At 44.4% G+C, this 24,574-nt stretch overlaps 1 protein-coding gene across 1 annotated transcript in view; it reads right to left on the bottom strand.

Annotated features, from left to right (window-relative positions):
- Nucleotides 1-22,685, bottom strand: part of LOC120974682 (uncharacterized) — an 81,544-nt gene extending 58,859 nt beyond the window's left edge. The window contains exon 1 of the mRNA XM_073507377.1: nucleotides 22,443-22,685. Coding sequence (XP_073363478.1) covers nucleotides 22,443-22,685 — 243 coding nt within the window. The remainder of the gene's footprint in view (nucleotides 1-22,442) is intronic.
- Between the last annotated feature and the right edge of the window lie 1,889 nt (nucleotides 22,686-24,574).

Raw genomic sequence — 24,574 nt, 5'->3', positions numbered from 1 at the left:
TAGATGTTTTAAGTAGGGTGATCCCTCAAAGAATGTCAAGTACAAATGCCTCCCCAATTGCTGCACCTTCACATGTCAAGTATACTTAGTGGTGGGCCTATGAAATTAGGGTGCCACTAGATCTCCTTGAAGTGATGGGTTTGTGTCGGACACTTACACGCGGAGCATTGGTTGACTTGTCGTGGCTATCAAAACAGTTTTGGGCTACGAGGCATAGGAGTTGGCGAGGCATGAGATGTCCCCAACAACAAGAGTCGTATGGAGATACGATTAGCAAGAGTTGCTTACCGAGTGATCTTGTCCTCTAGCGGTGATGCAAAAGCTCACTAGTTGACATGTTGATCTTGGATCTTGAATCACTAAGTATCGACTGAGGGAAGTTAATTTTAGTGGGAGCAATGATCCTATTAAAATGTTTAATATGAATTACTCTTCATGAATACATGTCTTAGTGTTTTGCATATTTCTGTTATAGATCAATGGCACCACCTGCTCAAGTTACCCCTTTTGCGTTGAAATCAATCCTGGAAAAAGATAAATTGAATGGAACAAACTTTACCACCTGGTATAGAAACCTGAGAATTGTTCTTAGGCATGAGAAAAAGGAACAAGTTCTAGAGAATCCGCTTCCAGAGGAACCTGCCGATAATGCTAATGCCACAGCCAGAAATGCCTACCAGAAACTCGTTGATGAATCAAATGAGATCAGCGGTCTCATGCTGGCTTCTATGGAGCCCGATCTGCAGCAGTAGTTCGAAAATATTGAGGCTTTCGATATGATCGAGAACCTTAAGAGCATGTTTCAAATGCAGGCTAGGACCGAAAGGTTCAACGTCTGGCGATCCTTGATGGATTGTAAGCTAAAAGAGGGTGATCCACTGAGCCCGCATGTGATCAAGATGATCGGGTACATGCAAGCTCTGGATAGGCTGGGCTTCCCACTTGGGGATGAGTTGCCCACAAATACAATTCTAGGTTCTCTTCCAGACAGCTATGGGCCGTTCATCTCGAACTACCATATGTATGGGATGGAAAAGAAGCTCACTGAATTGCATGGGATGCTCAAAGTGGCAGAGCAGGATATCAAGAAAGGTACACATCGTCAAGTGTTGATGGTGCAGAACTCGGCTAAGTTCAAGAGGAGCTGGTCCAAGAAAAGGGCTAAGGCAAAGGGCAAAGAGAAGGAGGCAACTCCAACTACAGCCGCTGCGCCTAAGTCAGGGACGGCTTCGGGGAGTATTTGCTTTCATTGCAAGGAACCCGAACACTGGAAAAGGAACTGTAGCAAGTGGCTTGCCGAGAAGGGCAAGAAGGCTGGAAGTATGACTTCTTCTTCAGGTACACTTGTTGTATATGTTATAGACATTTATCTTGCTGATGTTTCTAGTAGCTCATGGGTATATGATACCAAATTGGTTGTTCACATATGCAACTCGATGCAGGGGCTAAGCAGAACTAGGAATGTCGCAAGAGGAGAAGTTGACATTCGCGTCGGGAATAAAGCAAGAGTTGCTGCATTGGCCGTCGGCACTATGCAACTTAATTTACCTTCAGGATTTGTAATGGAACTTGATAATTGTTATTATGTTCCTGCTTTGAGTCGAAACATTATTTCTTCCTCATGTTTGATGAGACAAGGTTATGAATTCAGTATTAAGGACAATGGTTGTTCTATTTACTTGAATAATATGTTTCATGGCTTTGCACCCGTTGTAAATGGGTTATTTATCCTAGATCTTGAAGGTGAATCAGTCTATAACATAAATGTCAAGAGGCATAAGCCTAATGAGATAAATCCGACTTACATCTGGCATTGTCGACTAGGACACATTAGTCAAAAGCGCATGAAGAAGCTCCATGATGATGGAATTCTAACTTCGTTTGAGTTTCAATCATTCGAGACATGCGAGTCTTGCCTACTCGGTAAGATGACTAAGACTCCTTTTGCAAAGAGTTGCGAGAGGGCATCCAAGTTGTTGGAACTTATACATAGTGATGTATGTGGACCAATGAGCACGACAGCCAGAGGTGGTTTCCAATACTTCGTGACTTTCACCGACGACTTGAGTAGATATGGATATGTCTACTTGATGAGGCACAAGTCAGAAACTTTTGAAAAGTTCAAGGAATTTCAGAACGAAGTGGAAAATCAACTCGGCAAGAAAATCAAACTTCTACGATCTGATCGTGGCGGTGAGTATATGAGCCAAGAGTTTGATGATCATCTGAAGAATCGTGGAATAGTTCCACAACTGACACCTCCGGGTACACCACAGAGAAATGGTGTGTCAGAACGGAGGAATCGGACCCTGTTGGACATGGTCCGATCGATGGTGAGTCAGTCGGATTTACCCTTGTCATTTTGGGGATACACTCTAGAAACTGCAGCTTTCACACTAAACAGGGTACCATCTAAGTCCGTAGATAAGACACCATATGAGATATGGACCGCGAAGAGTCACAGTTTGTCTTTTCTGAAAATTTGGGGATGTGAAGCATATGTCAAGCGACTCCAGTCGGAAAAGCTCACACCCAAATCGGACAAGTGCATATTCATGGGATATCCAAGGGAAACCTTGGGATATTACTTCTACAACCGTGCAGAGGGCAAAGTGTTTGTCGCTCGACATGGAGTTTTCCTTGAGAAAGAGTTTCTCAATCGAAAGGCTAGTGGGAGGACAGTCCGACTAGAAGAAATTCGAGAACCACACGGGGACGTTCCGGTAGGTGATATTGTCACACCGGAGTTAGTCAGGGAACCCGTAGTGGAGTCGACACCGGTTCCACGGAGGTCGGAATACGCAATTTGCATGACTGCAATGTGTTGTTCTTGGAGAACAGCGAGCCGACTTCGTATGCGGAAGCGATGGAGAGCCCTGATTCCGAGTTATGGCTTGAGGCCATGAGATCCGAATTAAAGTCCATGGATGACAATCAAGTTTGGAACTTGGTTGATCTGCCAGATGGCGTTCGAGCCATTGAGTGCGAGTGGATCTTTAAGAAGAAAACTGATATGGACGGAAATGTCACAGTCCATAAGGCTCGACTTGTTGCTAAAGGTTTTCGACAAGTTCAAGGAGTTGACTACGATGAGACTTACTCACCGGTAGCGATGCCTAAATCAATTCGGATCATTCTTGCTATAGCGGCATATTTCGACTATGAAATATGGCAGATGGATGTCAAAACGGCTTTCCTTAATGGAAATTTAACCGAGGATGTGTATATGACACAACCCGAGGGTTTTGTCAATCCAAAGAAGTCTAGCATGGTATGCAAGCTTCAGAGATCCATTTATGGATTAAGGCAAGCATCTCGGAATTGGAACATTCGTTTTAATGAAGCTGTCAAAGAGTTTGGCTTCATCAAGAATGACTGTGATCATTGTGTATTCAAGAAGGTCAGTGGGAGCTCAGTTGCATTTCTGATCTTATATGTGGATGACATATAATTGATTGGAAATGATGTTCAAATGCTTGAATCTATCAAGGACTCATTGAAAAATAGTTTTTCTATGAAGGACTTGGGAGAAGCAGCTTACATTTTGGGAATCAAGATCTATAGAGATAGATCGAGAAGGCTTATTGGATTAAGCCAGAGTGCCTATATTGACAAGGTGTTGAAGCGGTTCAACATGCAAGATGCCAAGAAAGGTTTCTTGCCCATGTCACATGGCATTAGTCTTAGCAAGACTCAGAGTCCTACGACTCCTGATGAGCGAAGACGCATGGATGGGATTCCGTATGCTTCGGCTATTGGGTCCATCATGTATGCTATGGTATGTACTCGTCCCGATGTTAGTTTTGCTCTTAGCGTGGTGGGCAGATACCAGGCTGATCCAGGGGAGAGTCACTGGACAGCGGTTAAGAATATCCTTAAGTACTTGAGAAGGACTAAGGATGTTCCTGGTTTATGGAGCTGAGGATGAGCTCGTTGTAAATAGTTACACCGATGCTAGTTTCCAAACATATAGGGATGATAGTCGATCGCAATCTGGGTTTGTGTTCATTCTGAACGGAGGAGCAGTGAGCTGGAGGAGCTCCAAGCAAGATATGGTAGCTGATTCTACAACAGAGGCCGAGTACATTGCGGCTTCTGAAGCTGCAAAAGAAAGTGTTTGGGTGAAGAATTTTATTTCTGATCTTGGTGTGGTTGAGGGCGCGTCTAATCCATTGGACCTCTATTGTGATAATAGTGGTGCCATTGCGCAAGTCAAGGAACCACGGAACCATCATAAAACCCAACACATACTCAGGCGTTTTAACCTTATTCCCGACATTGTCGAAAGAGGTGATGTAAACATATGCAAGGTACACACGGATGCAAATGTTGCTGATCCATTGACGAAGCCTCTCCCACGTCCGAAGCATGAGGCGCACATGAGCTCCATGGGCATATGATGCCTAAATGATTAACTCTAGTGCAAGTGGGAGACTGTTGGAGATATGCCCTAGAGGCAATCATGTGATGATATTATTTCCATATGTATTCATGAGTCCTTTGTATTGTCCTTGAACATCATCAATGATATGTATCAATAAGTATGTGACTTGTTTGTGGAACTATGTATTGTATGATGATTGTTTTAATGGTCCCTAGTTGATAAGGTTATGCGGACACATATCCTTGACTAGTATACGACTCGGTTGATGACTATGTTTCACAAGTCATGTGCATGGAGATGCTAAACCGATGGGATAATTAGATTTATGCCCCTAGTTGTGTCCCACTCGTCTGTTTTACCCCTAATTCCCAAAAGTCACCGGTTCTGTCCAAATCACTTTGCTCCTCTTATGCTTTTGCCCTTTGACCGTTTGACTGTCAGTTTGAAAACTTCATAACTAATTCATACTAAATCAGAAAAATGCAAATAAGATACCAAAATGTTCAGAAAAACATCACCTATATGTCAGTGTCATTTGCATTCATGAAAAAAGTGTTGGAAAGTGCCCATCCGAGTTTTAGCTCTTATGCTACCACCATGAATAGTAAAATCTAAAAAAGTTCAAAAAAATTCAAAAATAAGTTGGTGGCAAAGAATGACAAATGTTTTAAGTGCCTGCCAAGTTTCATCAGGGAATAACATTCGTGGGTGCCGCGGCAAAAAAAAATCAGCACTCCAAAATAGATTATTTTTTTGCCACGACTTCCACGAATGTCGTTCCCTAATGAAACTTGGCAAGCACTTAGAACACTTGTCATTCTTTGCCACCATATTTTTTTGATTTTTTTAGAGTTTACTATTCATGGTGGTATCAAAAGAGCTAAAACTCGGATGTGCACTTTCCAACACTTTTTTCATGAATGCAAATGACACTGACATATGGGTGATATTTTTCTGAACATTTTGTTATCTTATTTGCATTTTTTTGATTTTGTATGAATTAGTTATGAAGTTTTCAAACTGACGGTCAAACGGTCAAAGGGCAAAAGCATAAGAGGATCAAAGTGACTTGGACAGAACCGGTGACTTTTGGGAATTAGGGGTAAAACAGACGAGTGGGACACAACTAGGGGCATAAATCTAATTATCCCTAAACCGATAGTATGGGCTCGGGGATGGAGATCACCGAGCCGGACAGACCCACTTTGAGACGCAGCGAGATATAGTCATCTGTTAGTCTCAAGTGCAATGTCTATGCCATGTCCTAGACCTGAGGTCCTCGCATGTTCTCAGGATGAGGATCGACTCACTTAGGGTCTATCAAATGCTACTCCGTAACTGGGTAGTTATAAAGGTAGCTTTCACGTGAGTCGTGAGACATGCCACGTGACATGGTTGACCAAGATGGAATTTGCCCCTCCTATTTGGAGAGATATTCTTTGGGCCCTCTCGAGTGATCAGATTCGGAAAGCATGGCCATGCGACTTGGGTTAAGTGTTAACCCAGTTCGAGAATCTGTATCATGGTTTCGAGAAGAGAGATCGAGCTGACACTAGGGTGACAAGTACTCGCCTTGAGCTCGAGAACAAATATCGTGAGGCAAAAGGAATGTTGCATATGCCACATTGTTGAGGTTCGTCAAACGACTTTACGCCCACATGGGAGTTGGCACGTTCTGCTAGGAGCCGCTACCAACTATCGACTCTGGTCGTGTCCATGTGTACGTGAACCTATAGGGTCGCACACTTAAGGGGTTGCAGCCCATTTGGATTGGATCTGAGTGGAAAATGGATGTGGACTCCTAGTGGGCTCAAGTGTTGAGCCCACCTCGGAAGTCTATATAAAGGGGAGTGGGCACACCACTTAGGGGATCGGATTGAACCCTGGTTAGCCACCACGACTCCCCATGCCCATGCCGCGCGACCGGACCTAGCAGTCCGCTGCTCGACGTTGCTCCCCGTACGTGTGGATACCTTGGAGGCATCGCATCTGTGGTGCTTGGACGAATCGTTCGAGGGAACCGCGAGGTGCCGTTCGCGGGAGATCACCGTTCACGGGTCTTCGCTGTTCGCGGGTGATCGGCAACGCGAGGAGGAGACGGCCCGGGAGATCGGCTACACGCATCACCAACTCTACTTCCGCTGTGGTGACTGCGCGTCTAGTGGTAAACCCGATCCCGTGATCTATTTCCAGCAGCATGATCTTGGGTGCGCGGTAGAAAATTTTATTTGGCGCTAGTGTAGCGTACCGCGTGTTCCAACACTATCATGTATGCAATGTTGTGTACCAGACCTGATGTGTGCCTTGCTATAAGTATAGTAGGGAGGTACCAAAGTAATCCAGGAATGGATCACCGGACAACGGTGAAGAACATCCGGAAATACCTGAAAAGCACTAGGGATATGTTTCTCATTTATGGAGGCAACAAAGAGCTCGTCGTAAATGGTTACGTCGATGCAAGCTTTGACATTGATCCGGATGACTCTAAGTCACAAACCGGATACGTATTTATATTGAATGGTGGAGCTGTCAGTTGGTGCAGTTCCAAACAGAGCGTCGTGGCGGGATCTACGTGTGAAGCGGAGTACATAGTTGCTTCGGAAGCAGCAAATGAAGGAGTCTGGATGAAGGAGTTCATATCCGATCTAGGTGTCATACCTAGTGCATCGGGTCTAATGAAAATATTTTGTTACAATACTAGAGCTATTGCCTTGGCGAAGGAATCCATATTTCACAAGAGAACCAAGCACATCAAGAGACGCTTCAATTCCATCCGCGATCTAGTCAAGGAGGGAGACATAGAAGTTTGCAAAATACATACGGATCTGAATGTTGCAGACCCACTGACTAAGCCTCTTCCACGAGCAAAACATGATCAGCACCAAGACTCCATGGGTGTCAGAATTATTGACTCTAGTGCAAGTGGGAGACTGAAGGAAATATGCCCTAGAGGCAATAATAAAGTTGTTATCTATATTTCCTTATATCATGATAAATGTTTATTATTCATGCTAGAATTGTATTAACCGGAAACTTAGTACATGTGTGAATACATAGACAAACAAAGTGTCCCTAGTATGCCTCTACTTGACTAGCTCGTTAATCAAACATGGTTAAGTTTCCTAGCCATAGACATGTGTTGTCATTTGATGAATGAGATCACATCATTAGAGAATGATCTGATGGACAAGACCCACCTTTAGCTTAGCACTATGATCGTTTAGTTCATTGCTATTGCTTTCTTCATGACTTATACATGTTCCTCTCACTATGAGATTATGCTACTCCTGAATACCAGAGGAACACTTAGTGTGCTATCAAACGTCACAACGTAACTGGGTGATTATAAATATTCTCTACAGGTGTCTCCGATGGTGTTTATTGAGATTAGGATTTGTCACTCTGTGTATCGGAGAGGTATCTCTGGGCCCTCTCGGTAATGCACATCACTATAAGCCTTGCAAGCAATGTGACTAATGAGTTAGTTGTGGGTTGATGCATTACGGAATGAGTAAAGAGACTTGCCGGTAACGAGATTGAACTAGGTATGGTGATACCGACGATTGAATCTCGGGCAAGTAACATACCGATGACAAAGGGAACAACGTATGTTGTTATGCGGTTTGACTGATAAAGATCTTCGTAGAATATGTAGGAGCCAATATGAGCATCTAGGTTCCGCTATTCGTTATTGACCGGAGATGTGTCTCGGTCATGTCTACATAGTTCTCGAACCCGTAGGGTCTGCACGCTTAACGTTCGGTGACGATTTGTATTATGAGTTTATGTGATTTGATGACTGAAGGTTGTTCGGAGTCCCGGATGAGATCACGGACATGACGAGCAGTCTCGAAATGGTCGAGACATAAAGAATGATATATCGGACGATGTTATTCAGACAATAATCGGGACCACTCCCGGTGATGACCATAGTTTGAGGAGTTCATGTATTCACTATGTGTTAATGCTTTGGTCCGGTACTCTATTAAAAGGAGGCCTTAATATCCCTTAGTTTCCAATAGGACCCCGCTACCACGAGAGGGCAGGACAAAAGATGTCATGCAAGTTCTTTTCCATAACCACGTATGACTATATTCGAAATACATGCCTACATTACATTGATAAATTGGAGCTAGTTCTGTGTCACCCTATGTTATAACTGTTGCATGAATAATCACATCCGACATAATTATCCATCACTGATCCAATGCCTATAGGCTTTTCACATATTGATCCTTGCTTAGTTACTTTTCCGTTGCCACTGTTACAATTACTACAAAACTGTTACCGTTACCTTTGCCACCGTTACCGTTATTTCCATACTACTTTGCTACTAAATACTTTGCTGCAGATATTAAGTTATCCAGGTGTGGTTGAATTGACAACTCAACTGCTAATACTTGAGAATATTCTTTGGCTCCCCTTGTGTCGAATCAATAAATTTGGGTTGAATACTCTACCCTCGAAAATTGTTGCGATCCCCTATACTTGTGGGTTATCAAGACTATTTTCTGGCGCCGTTGCCGGGGAGCATAGCTCTATTCTTTGAGTCACTTGGGATTTATATCTGCTGATCACTATGAGGAACTTGAAAGACGAGAAAACCAAAATTTATCTCTCAACTACGAGGGGAGGTAAGGAACTGCCATCTAGCTCTGCACTTGATTCACATTCTGTTTTGAGTAAGCTTGCAACACCTTGTGACGCCCCGAGACCGACGCTTCAGAAGACTTCCATAGTTTCGTGATCACCGTGTGTTTCTTTTGTGCTTGATCTTTTATTTTTGCATTGCATCATGTCATCATGCCATCATGTCATTAATCTTTGCATCTCAACTCAACTAATAAATTGCATAGATGGTTGATCTATTTAAATCGAGGGAAGGGTGACTTCTCTTTATAACATATCCTCCCAATATTAGGGAGCTATATTAAATATTTCTTTAATTTGGAAATCACCATAACACACTTGCAAATTATCCCAATGCCTTTGTTATCTTAATTCTTGGTCTCCAACCTTGCCATATATTCTTTCATCATATTCCGGAGCTCCACCAAAAATCCAAACATTTTTGGACCTTCCCAACCCTCACTTCCTATTCAAATCATTTGAATTAAATCAAATGAGTTTGAATTTAAATCTTTCAATCATGGCCTTTTCTATTTTCTCGGAACAAGCACATTTTTGTGAGTCCGAGAAAATTATCCGCGTGTCCAACTTCTTCCCCTAACCTCCCTTTCTTTTCTTTCTTATCTCTGTTTTTTTATTTTCTTTAGAGTGAGAGAGAGAAGAGAGCCTGCAGCCCATCCGGCCTCTAAGCCCAAAGCCCAGCCTGCAGCCCTTATCTAACCCTAGCCCGACCCCCCTGCTCGATACCTCTCCCTCTCGTTCCCTCTGCCCGTCACCACACACACACGCACGCATCGAGCCAGGGAGAGGAGCTCCCTACGCCCGATCCCCTCGCCTCCCTCCTCCTCGATCCGGCCCGAAACCGCCGTCGTCGCGCCTCTCCACCTCTGCATCGTCTGGAGCCCCCGCTACCACCTCGCCAACCCCCGCCGCTCCTGCCCCGGCCTCCTTCTGCCTCAACGGAGCAGGTCCCTGCGCCCCCACGACTTCGTCTGCGTCGTCTCCTACTCCTCGCCTCGAGCACCGACGCTCCAAGGCCGACCTCCTGTAGCTCGTTGTTGCCGGAGCTCCCCACCACCACCACCATGCGCCGCGCGCCAGCACCCTCTCGCCGACGCCACGCTCGGACCTCCCCGCGCCTCGCCTTCGACCTCGGCTTCCGCGTCCCATGGCCACGAGCGCCACTAGCAGTAGTTTCAGGCCGTCCCCATCGCCGAGTCCCTCGCCGCCCTTCTACACCTCGTCTCCGACCCTGCCCGTCGGAGCCACGCCTCTCGGTACCCGCAGCTGCGTCGCCGGTCTTCCTCCTCGACGCTGCCGCCTCAAGCCTCCCCATGCCTCGCGAGGCCGCCGTGCCAAGTTCCCGCCACTGCCGCTGCAAGTCCCGCTCGGAACCAACCTCCTGCCTCGCGCCCCTGTTGCTATTGACGCCAAGTCCAATGGTCACCAAGCGTGGAATTCGCCAAGTACTACTACCAATACATCTGGATTCGCCAAGTACACCACCGGCTAAGACCACACGGATGCTCGAACGAGTACTGACCGAAACGCCAAGTACCACGACGACCTTCGACATGTACCCCTACACCGCACCAAAATGCCGAGTTCCTCGCCGTGACCCCAAACATCTACGGAAACTTGTGCGACTATGAACGTGAACGACTACCGTCGAACCCGATCCGCCCCGAAAAGGCACGCTTCGAAGGTATAACCCTGAGACGACGTCCGTGGACCGAATGCATGTGTTGTATGAGATGCACCCTATGTTTGGACTGTGTCCGAATTGTTCCTTGCACGTTCGTCGTAAGCCATGCCACCGACATGTGGGACACCCGGTATCCGGGATCACTCCCCGTCACTCTTGCACGTTTCGCACACCCACACTTGTTCCTTTGCACCAGCATCTCAATCGAGTTGCCGGAATCGGGATGTTGCCGTGGCACCATTTCCGTTTCACCGCCGTGGCACCCTTTTCCTTCGGCCATGGCGACAAATGCCTCGTATCATGCTCATGTCAACATTTCCATAAAATGGCTTAAAACTTGCATATGTCATCCGCATCATGATAATAACATTAAAAATTGTTGTTTGCTTTAAATTGCTAAATGACATATGGGGATTTTTCGGAATTGTTATTTGTTATTTCCGGCCTCATTTAAACTTGCCTAAATAGATAGTTTTATTATGCTTCACCTCTTGCCATGCTTAACCACAGTTAATTTTGTTGGGTACATAAACGGGAGAGAACTAAATAATTGATGTGGTGTTTTGTCAATATGCAACTCGTTGCATATTGAGCTCAACTTAATTTGTAGTATTGTTTGTTGCATTTTGCCATTCCATGCCTCATTTAAACCGGACATGCATCATACTTGATTGTGCATCATGCCATGTTTATGATTGTGTGTTTACCATGTTGTTTGCTTCTTTCTGGTTTGCTTCTCTCGTTAGCTTCGGTTTCGTTCCGGAGTTGTGAGGGTTCGTTCGACTACGTTCGTTTGTCTTCTTCATGGACTTGATCTTCTTCCAAGCGGAATTTCAGGCAAGATGAACATACCCTCGAAATCACTTCTATCTTTGCTTGCTAGTTGATCGCTCTATTGCTATGCCGCGCTACCTACCACTTGCTATATCATGCCTCCCATATTGCCATGGCAAGCCTCTAACCCACCTTTCCTAGCAAACCATTGTTTGGCTATGTTACCGCTTTTGCTCAGCCCCTCTTATAGTGTTGCTAGTTGCAGGTGAAGATGAAGTTTGTTCCATGTTTGGAACATGGATATTGTTGGGATATCATTATTATATCTTATTTACTTTAATGCATCTATATACTTGGTAAAGGGTGGAAGGCTCGACCTTATGCCTGGTGTTTTGTTCCACTCTTGCCGCCCTAGTTTCCGTCATACCGGTGTTATGTTCCTTGATTTTGCGTTCCTTACGTGGTTGGGTGATAATGGGAACCCCTTGACAGTTCGCCTTGAATAAAACTCCTCCAGCAAGGCCCAACCTTGGTTTTACCATTTGCCACCTAAGCCTTTTTCCCTTGGGTTCCGCGGACTCAAGGGTCATCTTTATTTTAAATCCCCGGGCCAGTGCTCCTCTGAGTGTTGGTCCAAGCTAGAGCACCGTGCGGGACCGTCCCTTGGCAACTTGGGTTACGTTGGTACCTGTACGCTTAGCTTAGCCGGTGTGCCCTGAGAACGAGATATGTGCAGCTCCTATCGGGATTGTCGGCACAGTTGGGTGGTCTTGCTGGTCTTGTTTTACCATTGTCGAAATGTCTTGTAACCGGGATTCCGAGACTGATCGGGTCTTTCCGGGAGAAGGAATATCCTTCGTTGACCGTGAGAGCTTGTGATGGGCTAAGTTGGGACACCCCTGCAGGGTATAAACTTTCGAGAGCCGTGCCCGCGGTTATGTGGCAGATGGGAACTTGTTAATATCCGGTTGTGGAGAACTTGACACTTGACTTAATTAAAATGCATCAACCACGTGTGTAGCCGTGATGGTCTCTTTTCGGCGATGTCCGGGAACAGAACACGGTCTTCTGTTATGCTTGAACGTAAGTAGCTTCAAGATCACTTCTTGATCATTTCCTAGCTTCTCGACCGTGCGTTGCTTCTCTTCTCGCTCTTATTTGCGTATGTTAGCCACCATATTTGCTTAGTGCTTGCTGCAGCTCCACCTCATTACCCCATCCTACCCATAAGCTTAAATAGTCTTGATCTCACGGGTGTGAGATTGCTCAGTCCTCATGACTCACAGATTCTACCAAAAAAGTTGCAGGTGCCGAGGATACCAGTGCAGGTGTCGCAACCGAGCTCAAGTGGGAGTTTGACAAGGACCTTGGTCGTTACTATGTTTCATTTCCTGATGATCAGTAGTGGAGCCCAGTTGGGACGATGGGGGATCTAGCATTTGGGGTTATCTTCTTTTCATTTGGATTTGACCGTAGTCGGTCTATGTGTGTATTTTGAATGATGTATGATTTATTAATGTATTGTGTGAAGTGGCAATTGTAAGCCAACTCTCTTTATCCCATTCTTGTTCATTACATGGGATTGTGTGAAGATGACCCTTCTTGCGACAAAACCTACAATGCGGTTATGCCTCTAAGTCGTGCCTCGACACGTGAGAGATATAGCCGCATCGTGGGCGTTACACACCTAAGCCTGCTTCTGCTATTAATTCTGATATGTCGCATGTTATTGATGATGCCACTTCTGCTATGCATGATACTTGTGATGAAACTACTTCTATGCTTGATGATACTGTGCCACTAGGTGAATTTCTTGATGAACAACTTGCTAGGGCTAGAGAGAATGAAATTATTAAAACTGATAATATTGATGAAAGTGACGATGAAGATTCTCCCCCTAGATATGAATTGCTTGTTGTGCCTGAGGGCTATGTTATGGATGTAGAAACTGCTAGACACTTTCTTGCTTGCAATGATAGGAATGATCTTAAGAAATTACTAGCTAAGTTGAAAGAAAAGTCTTTAAATGCTAGAATGAAATATGACCCTGCTTTTGCTACTTCACCTATCTGTGTTGCTGATAAGGATTATGATTTCTCTGTCGACCCTGAGATAATTACTTTGGTTGAATCTGATCCTTTCTATGGCTATGAATCTGAAACTGTTGTGGCACATCTTACTAAATTAAATGATATAGCCACCCTATTCACTAATGATGAGAAAACTCGCTACTACTATATCCTTAAGTTATTTCCGTTCTCATTAAAGGGTGATGCTAAAACATGGTTTAATTCTCTTGATCCTGGTTGTGTGCGTAGTCCCCAGGATATGATTTATTACTTCTCTGGTAAATATTTCCGCGCTCATAAGAAACAAGCTGCTTTAATGGAAATATATAATTTTGTGCAAATTGAAGAAGAGAGTCTCCCACAAGCTTGGGGGAGGCTTCTCCAATTACTTAATGCTTTGCCTGATCATCCTCTCAAGAAAAATGAAATACTTGATATCTTTTATAATGGACTAACTGATGCTTCTAGAGACCACCTGGATAGTTGTGCTGGTTGTGTTTTCAGGGAAAGAACAGTTGATCAAGCTAAATTGCTATTGAATAATATGTTGACTAATGAAAATAATTGGATACTTGCTGAACCAACTCCTAAGCCAACTCTGAAGAAAAGGGGTATTCTATTTCTCAGTCCTGAAGATATGCAAGAGGCAAAGAAATATATGAAAGAAAAAGGTATTAAAGCTGATGATGTTAAGAATTTACCTCCTATTGAAGAAATACATGGTCTTAATTTACCGCCTATTGAAGAAATACACGGTCTTGATAACCCGACACAGGTAGTAAAGGTAAATTCTCTATATATATTTGATGAAGGTGATATTCCTCGTTATAAGTCTGCTAGCCAATGCTTAGATGAGTTTGATAATTTTATTGTTAAACAAGAAAACTTCAATGCTTATGATGGTAGACAATTGAAACGTAATGCTTATATGATTGAACACTTGAGTGATCATATGTCTAGAGTTAAAGGTGAACTTAAACTTATTAGTAAACATGCTTCTATGGTTACCACTCAAGTAGAGCAAGTGCTTAAAGCTCAGAATGATTTGCTCAATGAATTAAATAATAAGAAAAATGATAATGCTGTTAGAGTTGTGACTAGAGGGGGTAAAATGACTCAGGAACCTTTGTATCCTGAAGGCCACCATAAGAGAATTGAGCAAGATTCTCAGAGAACTAATATTGTTGCACCTAGTCCTTATGAAAGGAAGAAAAAGAAAACTGATAGGACTTTGCATGCTTCTAGTGAACCTGTTATGGACACACCTGAGAATCCCAATGATATTTCTATTTCTCATGCTGAAACACAATCTGGTGATGAACATGAACCTAGTGATAATGTTAATACTGATGTTCATGTTGATGCTCAACCTAGTAATGACAATGATGTAGAGATTGAACTTGCTGTTGATCTTGATAACCCACAATCAAAGAATCAACGTTATGATAAGAGAGATTTTGTTGCTAGGAAGCACGGTAAAGAAAGAGAACCATGGGTTCAGAAACCCATGCCTTTTCCTCCCAAACCATCCAAGAAAAAGGATGATGAGGATTTTGAGCGCTTTGCTGAAATGATTAGACCTATCTTTTTATGTATGCGTTTGACTAATATGCTTAAAATGAATCCTTATGCTAAGTATATGAAGGATATTGTTACTAATAAAAGAAAGAGACCGGAAGCTGAAATTTCCACCATGCTTGCTAATTATACTTTTAAAGGTGGAATACCTAAGAAACTAGGAGATCCAGGAGTACCAACTATACCATGCTCCATTAAAACAAACTATGTTAAAACTGCTTTATGTGATCTTGGAGCCGGTGTTAGTGTTATGCCTCTCTCTTTATATCGTAGACTTGATTTGAATAAGTTGACACCTACTGAAATATCTTTGCAAATGGCCGATAAATCAACCGCTATACCTGTCGGTATTTGTGAGGATGTGCCTGTTGTGGTTGCAAATGTTACTATTTTAATGGACTTTGTTATTCTTGATATTCTCGAGGACGATAGTATGTCTATTATTCTTGGAAGACCCTTTTTGAATACTGCAGGGGCTGTTATTGATTGCAACAAAGGCAATGTCACTTTCATGTTAATGGTAATGAGCACACGGTACACTTTCCGAGGAAACAACCTCAAGTCCACAGTATCAATTCTATTGGAAAAATTCCATCGATTATTTTTGGAGGTTTTGAATTTCCTCTTCCTACTGTCAAAAAGAGAGATGATATTCTTATTATTGGGGATGTGCATATCCCCGTTGAGGTAACATAGTGTTATTCGAAATTTCTCCGGTTCCATGTTATTCGGAATGAGTTTGTTAACAAGACTTGATCAACCTTGTTAGTGGATTCCTTTTGATGAGCATGAGATGGATGAATTTAGAACGCACAACCTTCTGTACCCTCCTTTTACTTTCTGTTATTTTTAAATAAAGCAAAAATAGTATTTTCTGTCTGTTTTCTGAATTATCCGTGCAATAAAAAACGCCCCAAAAATAAAAGTTCTCCAAATGCCCTGCAATTGAAATATGATTTTTTCCAAGAATATTTGAGAATATCTGGCACTGATAACACATCAGGGGGAGCCAGCACCTGGCCACGAGGGTCCAGGGCGCGCCCACCCCCTGGGCGCGCCCCCTGCCTCGTGGGCCCCTGGTGGCCCCCTCCACTTATCCCTGCACCCACACACTCCTTCTTCCTCCCAAAAAAATCACCAACTAGCTCAAGCACGAGTTCTAGCTCATCTTGCTGCGATTTTCGATCTCCTTGCTCAAAGCTCCACTCACAAAACTGCTTTGGGGGATTGTTCTTCAGTATGTGACTCCTCCAATGGTCCAATTAGTTTTTGTTCTAGTGCTTTATTCATTGCAAATTTCTGCTGCCTAAGTGACCCTGTTCTTGAGCTTGCATGTAAAACTTATATGGTCCCAAGTAGTTCTAATGCATGATATAGTCTCTAGGCACTTGTGGGAGTAGTTGTTATCAATTTTGTTGAGTTTGGTTCACTTTTATTTTGAGTTACTAAAATTTTCAAATAAATTTCAGAGGAAGAAATATGTTTAGGAAAATTTACCAAGGTGGTTCTTCAAGGAAGCAAGGACCCAGGCCCGCAATACGTGAGCCGGACCATGAACTACCAAGAGAAGCTCAAGTGCGGCCTTGTGAATGGCCGTCAGAAGATTTCATGGCCCGAGCAGGAATTATGGAGGAATTTGACGTATATGTGCATAATGCTGAACTCAAGGGCTTCATGCTAGATAAGTGCCCTCAGTATTATCACCTAACTGATTCCTTTGTGAGAAGGTTCAAATTTACATCTTCACACAATTCTCACACTGTCCTATTTGATCTCTATGGTAAATCTTATACTATGGACTTAGAAGATTTTAATACTGCTTGTAAACTTCCGCAATGGGGTAGTGCTAGTGAACCTCGCAAATCTGAGTTTAAGGATTTTCTTGCTAGTATCACTGTGGGGGAATCTAGAGAAATAATACAAGCTACCATAGGGAGCATTCATTTTCCTGCTATACATTATTTTGCTCTCTTTATAGGTAGATGCATAAACGGTAAGGATGAGGCATGTCACATGTGTGTTCCAGATCTTTGTGTTCTCAAGAGTGATGTTTTAGGAGATAAACAATATAACTTTGGGGCCATTGTTGCACGAAGGTTGCATAATAATGGTTTAAGTGGAGATTTGTTTGGTGGGATTTACGCAACCCGTGTGGCTAATTTTCTTGAGATACCCATACATGAAAATGATATGGAATTGCCTCCCGCTTATCTAGATTATGATGCTATGGTTCGCCATCAGTTTATTGAGAGGAATGAACAGCCTCTCCAGTACCGACTAATGTTTGACAGGCGCCGCACTGTCCATGTTGCTCTCCCTGCTCCTACTTTCTTTGACTTTCAGGCAAAAGGGAGATATATTATAACCAGGGAGGAGGCGAACGAGTATAAGAGGAGGACGGAGGCAGCTCGCCTCCAAGCGGCAGCTCATGAGGCAATAGCTGCTGCATCTCAGTACGACCCCAGCTACAACTTTGATCCATGGGCATAAACCAACTTAGGCCAACAGCCTAAGCTTGGCGAGTACGTATTTCTCACCGACATTACATTCATGTTCACACACCTATTCTAGTTGTCGGTGCTCATACTTTTTCATTGTACTATCCATGCTAGTTTATTTTCCTTTTTACGCTTTCTTCTTGTGTGCTTGAATAACCTTAAGAAAAACCAAAAAAATTAGTTGTAGCCTTTAGCTAGTTTACTTTCCATGCCTGTAGTAGTAATAATTAAAAGAAACCCCAAAAAGATTTCTTGTTTTTCTTTTGCTTGTTGGGAGCTTTCCCGTGTAAATAGCTTTATTTCTTTTCTTTTCTTTGGGGGTCGAGAGGAGAAGACCATGATTAAAATGTTGAAGTGGCTCTTATATGCATTATTGTTGATTTAACCAAGAGCCCATGTTACCTTGTCTTCTCCTTTGTATCATATGCTTGCAGATTCCAGCTTAGTCCAATGCATGTGCACTATTATTATTATCCACACCGTTCCGTCATCGTGCAAGTGAAAGGCAATAATGACGATATATGATGGACTGATTGAGATGAGAGAAGCTGGTATGAACTCGACCTCTCTTGTTTTTGTAAATATGATTAGTTCATCGTTCCTGATTCAGCCTATTATGAATGAACATGTTTGCAATGACAATTAGAGATTATAGTTGCCTATGCCATGCTTAATTAGCTAGGAGTTTATAATGGTTTACCTTGCGTGCCAACATGCTATTAAAATGGTTGTGATGTGGTATGATAGGGTGGTATCCTCCTTTGAACGATTTGAGTGGCTTGACTTGGCACATGTTCACGCATGTAGTTGAAACAAAATCAACATAGCCTCCACGATATTTGTGTTCATGGTGGATTATATCCTACTCATGCTTGCACTCAATGTTTATTAATTTTAATGCATGTTCATGACTGTTGTCGCTATCTAGTTGGTCGCTTCCCAGTCTTTTTCTAGCCTTCACTTGGACTAAGCGGGAATACTGCTTATGCATCCACTTCCATAAACCCCAAAGTTATTCCATATGAGTCCACCATACCTTCCTATATGCGGTATCTACCTACCGTTCCAATTAAATTTGTATGTGCCAAACTCTAAACCTTGAAATGAAATTCTGTTTTGTATGCTCGAATAACTCATGTATCAACTAGGGCTGTCTGTATCTTCCATGCTAGGCGGGTTATTCTCAAGAGGAGTGGACTCCGCTCCTCATTCACGAGAAAATGGCTGGTCACCGGGATGCCCAGTCCCATGCTCAAATCAAATCAAAATAATTGCAAACAAAACTCCCCCAGGACTGTTGTTAGTTGGAGGCACCCGTTGTTTCGGGCCAGCCATGGATTGATGCTTGTTGGTGGTGGGGGAGTATAAACTTTACCATTCTGTTTGGGAACCGCCTATAATGTGTGTAGCATCGAAGATATCGAGATCTCTCGGTTGTTATGTTGACAATGAAAGTATGCCGCTCAAAATATTATTTATCTCTATTTCAAAACCGAGCTTTGGCACCTCTACAAATCTCTCCTCCCCTCTGCGAAGGGCTTATCTATTTACTTTTATGTTGAGTCATCATCCTCTTATTAAAAAGCACCAGTTGGAGAGCACCGCTGTCATTTGCATCCATTACTATTAATTTATATTGAGTATGACTATGACTGGATCTCTTTTACCATGAATTGCAATGTTTAGTCAGTCCTTGATCTTCAGAGGTGCGCTGCATTTATGTTTTGTGGTCTCAGAAAGGGCTAGCGAGATACCATCTTGTTATATCATATTATGATTGTTTTGAGAAAGTGTTGTCATCCGAGATTTATTATTATTGCTCGCTAGTTGATTATGCCATTGATATGAGTAAACATGAGACCTAAGTATTATTGTGAATATGGTTAGTTCATAATCTTTGCTGAAAACATGAATGCTGGCTTTACATATTTGCAACAACAAGAGCAAACAGAGTTTGTGAAAGTTTTTCTTTATCACTTTCAGTTTGTCAACTGAATTGCTTGAGGACAAGCAAAGGTTTCAGCTTCGGGGAGTTGATACATCTCCATCATATCTACTTTTCCAAACACTTTTGCCCTTGTTTTGGACTCTAACTTGCATGATTTGAATGGAACTAACCCGGAATGACGTTGTTTTCAGCAGAATTGCCATGGTGTTATCTTTGTGCAGAAATAAAAATTCTCGAAATGTCCTGAAACTTCATGGAGAATATTTTTGGAATTAATAAAAAATATTGGCGAAAGAATCAAGGCCAGGGGGCCCACACCCTGTCCACGAGGGTGGGGGGCACGCCTACCCCCCTGAGCGCACCCCCTTGCCTCGTGGGCCCCCTGGTGCTCCACCGACCTCAACTCCAACTCTATATATTCACGTTCGGGGAGAAAAAAACAGAGAGAAGGATTCATCGCGTTTTACAATACGGAGCCGCCGCCAAGCCCTAAATTCTCTCGGGAGGGCTGATCTGGAGTCCGTTCGGGGTTCCGGAGAGGGGAATCCGTCGCCGTCATCATCATCAACCTTCCTCCATCACCAATTTCATGATGCTCACCGCCGTGCGTGAGTACTTCCATCGTAGGCTTGCTGGACGGTGATGGGTTAGATGAGATTTATCATGTAATCGAGTTAGTTTTGTTAGGGTTTGTTGCCTAGTATCCATTATGTTCTGAGATTGATGCTGCTATGACTTTGCTATGCTTAATGCTTGTCACTAGGGCCCGAGTGCCATGATTTTAGATCTGAACCTATTATGTTTTCATGAATATATGTGAGTTCTTGATCCTATCTTGCAAGTCAATAGTCACCTACTATGTGGTATGATCCGGCAACCCCGAAGTGACAATAATCGGGACCACTCTCGGTGATGACCATAGTTTGAGGAGTTCATGTATTCACTATGTGTTAATGCTTTGGTCCGGTACTCTATTAAAAGGAGGCCTTAATATCCCTTAGTTTGCAATAGGACCCCGCTGCCACGGGAGGGTAGGACAAAAGATGTCATGCAAGTTCTTTTCCATAAGCACGTTGGACTATATTCGGAATACATGCCTACATTACATTGATGATTGGAGCTAGGTCTGTGTCACCCTATGTTATAACTGGTGCATGAATAATCGCATCCGACATAATTATCCATCACTGGTCCAATGCCTACGAGCTTTTCACGTATTGATCCTTGCTTAGTTACTTTTCCGTTGCCACTGTTACAATTACTACAAAACTCTTACTGTTACCTTTGCCACCGTTACCGTTATTTCCCTACTACTTTGCTACTAAATACTTTGCTGCAGATATTAAGTTATCCAGGTGTGGTTGAATTGACAACTCAACTGCTAATACTTGAGAATATTCTTTGGCTCCCCTTGTGTCGAATCAATAAATTTGGGTTGAATACTCTACCCTCGAAAACTGTTGCGATCCCCTATACTTGTGGGTTATCAGTCTACGAGGTTACGTGGACACACTCTCCCCGCTCGTTGCTATGCTTCTCCTAGATAGATCTTGCGTGATCGTAGGAATTTTTTTGAAATACTACGCTCCCCAACAACTAGATATGGTCACGCGCGCGAAGGCGACGAGAGGGGGAGGGGTCGGAGCTAGGCGACGCCCTGGACGCGGCCAAAGCGAACAGAGCGCGTGCACAGGCGTGCCAGCTACGCTATCACCATGCGACATGGCAAAGAGAGGTCATGAGAGGAGGGGAAACTGTGTCCAGCATGATGTCCTTCCAACTTGGAGACTATAGAAAGCAACAACTCGAGAGAAGAGGCTCTGTAGCTAAGGTAGGCATCAATGAAAATTTGCTGCATCAAACTTATTCAGGCCACTGTGCTCAACAGAGAATTGATTGGAGCCAAAGTTGATGTCTGGTGTGTTTAGCTAAGGAAGGACTATAATCCTGTGCAATTAGGCATCGATGAAAATTTGCTGCATCAAACTTATTCAGGCCACTGTGCTCAACAGAGAATTGATTGGAGCCAAAGTTGATGCCTGGTGTGTTTAGCTAAGGAAGGACTATAATCCTGTGCAATTAGAGAAGAAATGGACCAAAAAACAGCCTAGTTGCTTTGGGACAACAGATTAGGTCCAGAATCAAGATTTGGATGATGCACTCACATCGAGTATCAACTTGAGCTGAAATTTGGCAAGGCATGATGATATGGTCATAAGAAGATGCTGTAAAAATTTCATACCAATTGGACATGCCAAAATGGTACTTCCTTCACAGCTATCCTCTCTGTCCAGAAACATGGAATAATTTTGGAGAGAAAATGGCTGGTTGAAATGATCCCAAATTTGGTGGAGAGAAGTGATTTGGGCAGGAGCATGATCTGGTAATTTTTCAGAATTAATGAAGCAATATTGCCAGAAGCAAAGATTTGATCCTGTGATCACATAGTTGATTGGATGGAGCTAAAAATTTGAGGAGGGAGATTATATGAGCACATGAAGGAGTGTGCAAAATTTCAACTCATTTGGATACTCCTAGCTAGTACTTCCTTCACAATGGCTTCTGTCTGACATAAACTTTGAAAAATTGCTGAGGAAGATTCATGTGACGCCCCCGTTTCGATCGTAGACTAATCATACACACAAATGTGTACGATCAAGATCAGGGACTCACGGGAAGATATCACAACACAACTCTAGACACAAATAAAATAATACAAGCTTCATATTACAAGCCAGGGGCCTCGAGGGCTCGAATGCAAAAGCTCGATACACAAGAGTCAGCGGAAGCAACAATATCTGAGCCCCACTTGTAAGTGGACCAGAAGGCCACGCGGGTTAACGAGCGCAGGGGTTACGAGAGCTGCGGGCGTGGGCGCCCGTGCACCCGAGCGGGGCAACAGGGAGCGCCGACGGAGGCCGTAGCCCGGCGCGGCGGGGCGAGGCTCGCCGGCTGGCCGCGGCAGGCGGAGGCGAGCGCAGGGGGGCGGCGGCGCGCGGGCGCTGGGGCTGCGGAGGCGGGGTGCGAGCGACGGCGTGCGGCGGCTTGGCCGGAGCAGAGCCGCAGTAGGGGACGGGCAGCGGCGGCCACGCGCGGCCATGGGAGCGTGCGGGGGCGAGGTTGCGGGGCCGCGGCACGGACGAGGCACGCGAGAGCGCAAGCGGCGCAGGGGGCGACAGGCAGTGGTGGCGCGAGGGAGCAGCGGGGAGGCAGCGGTGGTCGCGGACGCGCGCATTAGAAACAGCACGCGGGCGGGGGAGCTCGAGACACGGGGCGGTTCCAGCGAGCAGGGAGGCGCGACTGCGGGGCGGGACGGACGGCGTGCGAGGCCACCGCGGGCGGACGGCGCGAGCGGCAGTCGCTGCGGAGCAGCAGGAGCATAGCCGGCGCGGACGGCGCAGGGCTACGCGGGGGTCGGCCAGGTGAGGCGAGGCTCAGGGGACGCGGGACGCGGCCACGACGCGGTCAGCGCGCGGTCCAGAGAGATCGGCTGCGGCGGTATATGGCGTCTACGGCGGGGGAGAAAGGAAGGGGAAAGAAGGACGGGCTCACCGAGAGCCGTAGGAAGGTGGCAGCGGGCTCGAGGGGGGTCGGGGTGGCCGGAGACGATGACGAGGGCGTCATCGTCCGAGGAGGGAGACGGCTCAGGGAGGCTTGACGAGGTCGTTGGGGAGGAGTTCGGGGACGACGAGGCGACGGGGAGACGAGGACGAACGGCGGATGACGTCGAGGACGAGCGCGGTGGCCTTGGCGTCACGTGGCACGACAACGTCGACGAGGAAGAGTAGATGGGGGCGCGAGGGAGGAAGGGGAACGGGGAAGCTAGGGTTTGGGGCGCCCCGGGTGTATTAGTAGGGCACAGGGGGTGGATGGCCGCCACGCCCGCCCATCGCCGGCAGATGGGCGCCATGATCCCCCCTGCCTCCCTGTAGCAGAGGAGGGGGACGATGGGGAGGAGCTGGGCCGGCCTGGTGGCTTTGTGGCCCAACTGGTCCACGAGGCCCACTAGGGGGGGGGTTGTTTTCTTTTCTTTGCTTCTTCTCTTTTTCTTATTTCTCTTTTTACAGTTTTAGTTTTCTTTTATTTTTGTATAGAAATTAGCTTTATAAAATATAATAACATCTAAATTGGTTTTACTAATTATACCACTGCCACATTTAGTTTGAGGTTCAAATAAAATAGTTTAGTATTTTTATAATTTAAAAAGCATTTAATAATTCTTTTTAGCCGTTGTTATATTCACAAAAGGGCATTTAATTATTTTACAAAAGTGTTGGGTCACCACCATAATTAGTTATGGTATATTTGCCACACTTTGAACATTTTATTTTGCTTGTTTGATAAATTTGAATTTTGGACTTTTATTTTAGATTTGAATTTGGATTGTGACTTGGATCAACCGAGGATTAGCAACAGTAATGTGATGACAAGGCTCCATTAACATGGGATTACTGTGGCTTAATTATTCGGGCGTCACAATTCTCCCCCACTACAAGAAATCTCGTCCCGAGATTTTAGGAGGTAGAAGGAAACAAAACGGGGTATTCATCTCGAAGACGATCCTCACGTTCCCAAGTGGCTTCATCTTTAGAAGGTTTTGACCACTGAACTATTAGAAATTTGATAGTCCTCAAACGGGTGCGACGTTCAGCTTGAACGAGAACGCGGATCAGATGCTCTCTATAAGCGAGATCATCTGGCAGGGGTTGAGCTTTATAAGCCATGGGATTGTTGCAATAAGACTTGCGACTCAAGGCATCGGCCATGACATTAGCCTTGACAGGGGTATAAGAAATACCGTAGTCATAGTCTATAATTGTTTTCTATACATCATTGCTGACGGAGATCTAGATCTAGCTGAGTAAGAGATACTTCAGACTTTAATGATCGGTGAAGATCTCGCAACAATTACTGAGAAGGTAATGTCACCACAACTTCAATCCAAATTTAACTGCAACAAGTTCAAGGTTATGGACCAGGTAGTCCTTC

Source organism: Aegilops tauschii, chromosome 2, assembly GCF_002575655.3.
Source record: "Aegilops tauschii subsp. strangulata cultivar AL8/78 chromosome 2, Aet v6.0, whole genome shotgun sequence".
Taxonomy (NCBI): domain Eukaryota; kingdom Viridiplantae; phylum Streptophyta; class Magnoliopsida; order Poales; family Poaceae; genus Aegilops; species Aegilops tauschii.
This window is presented reverse-complemented; position numbering and strand designations above follow the sequence as displayed.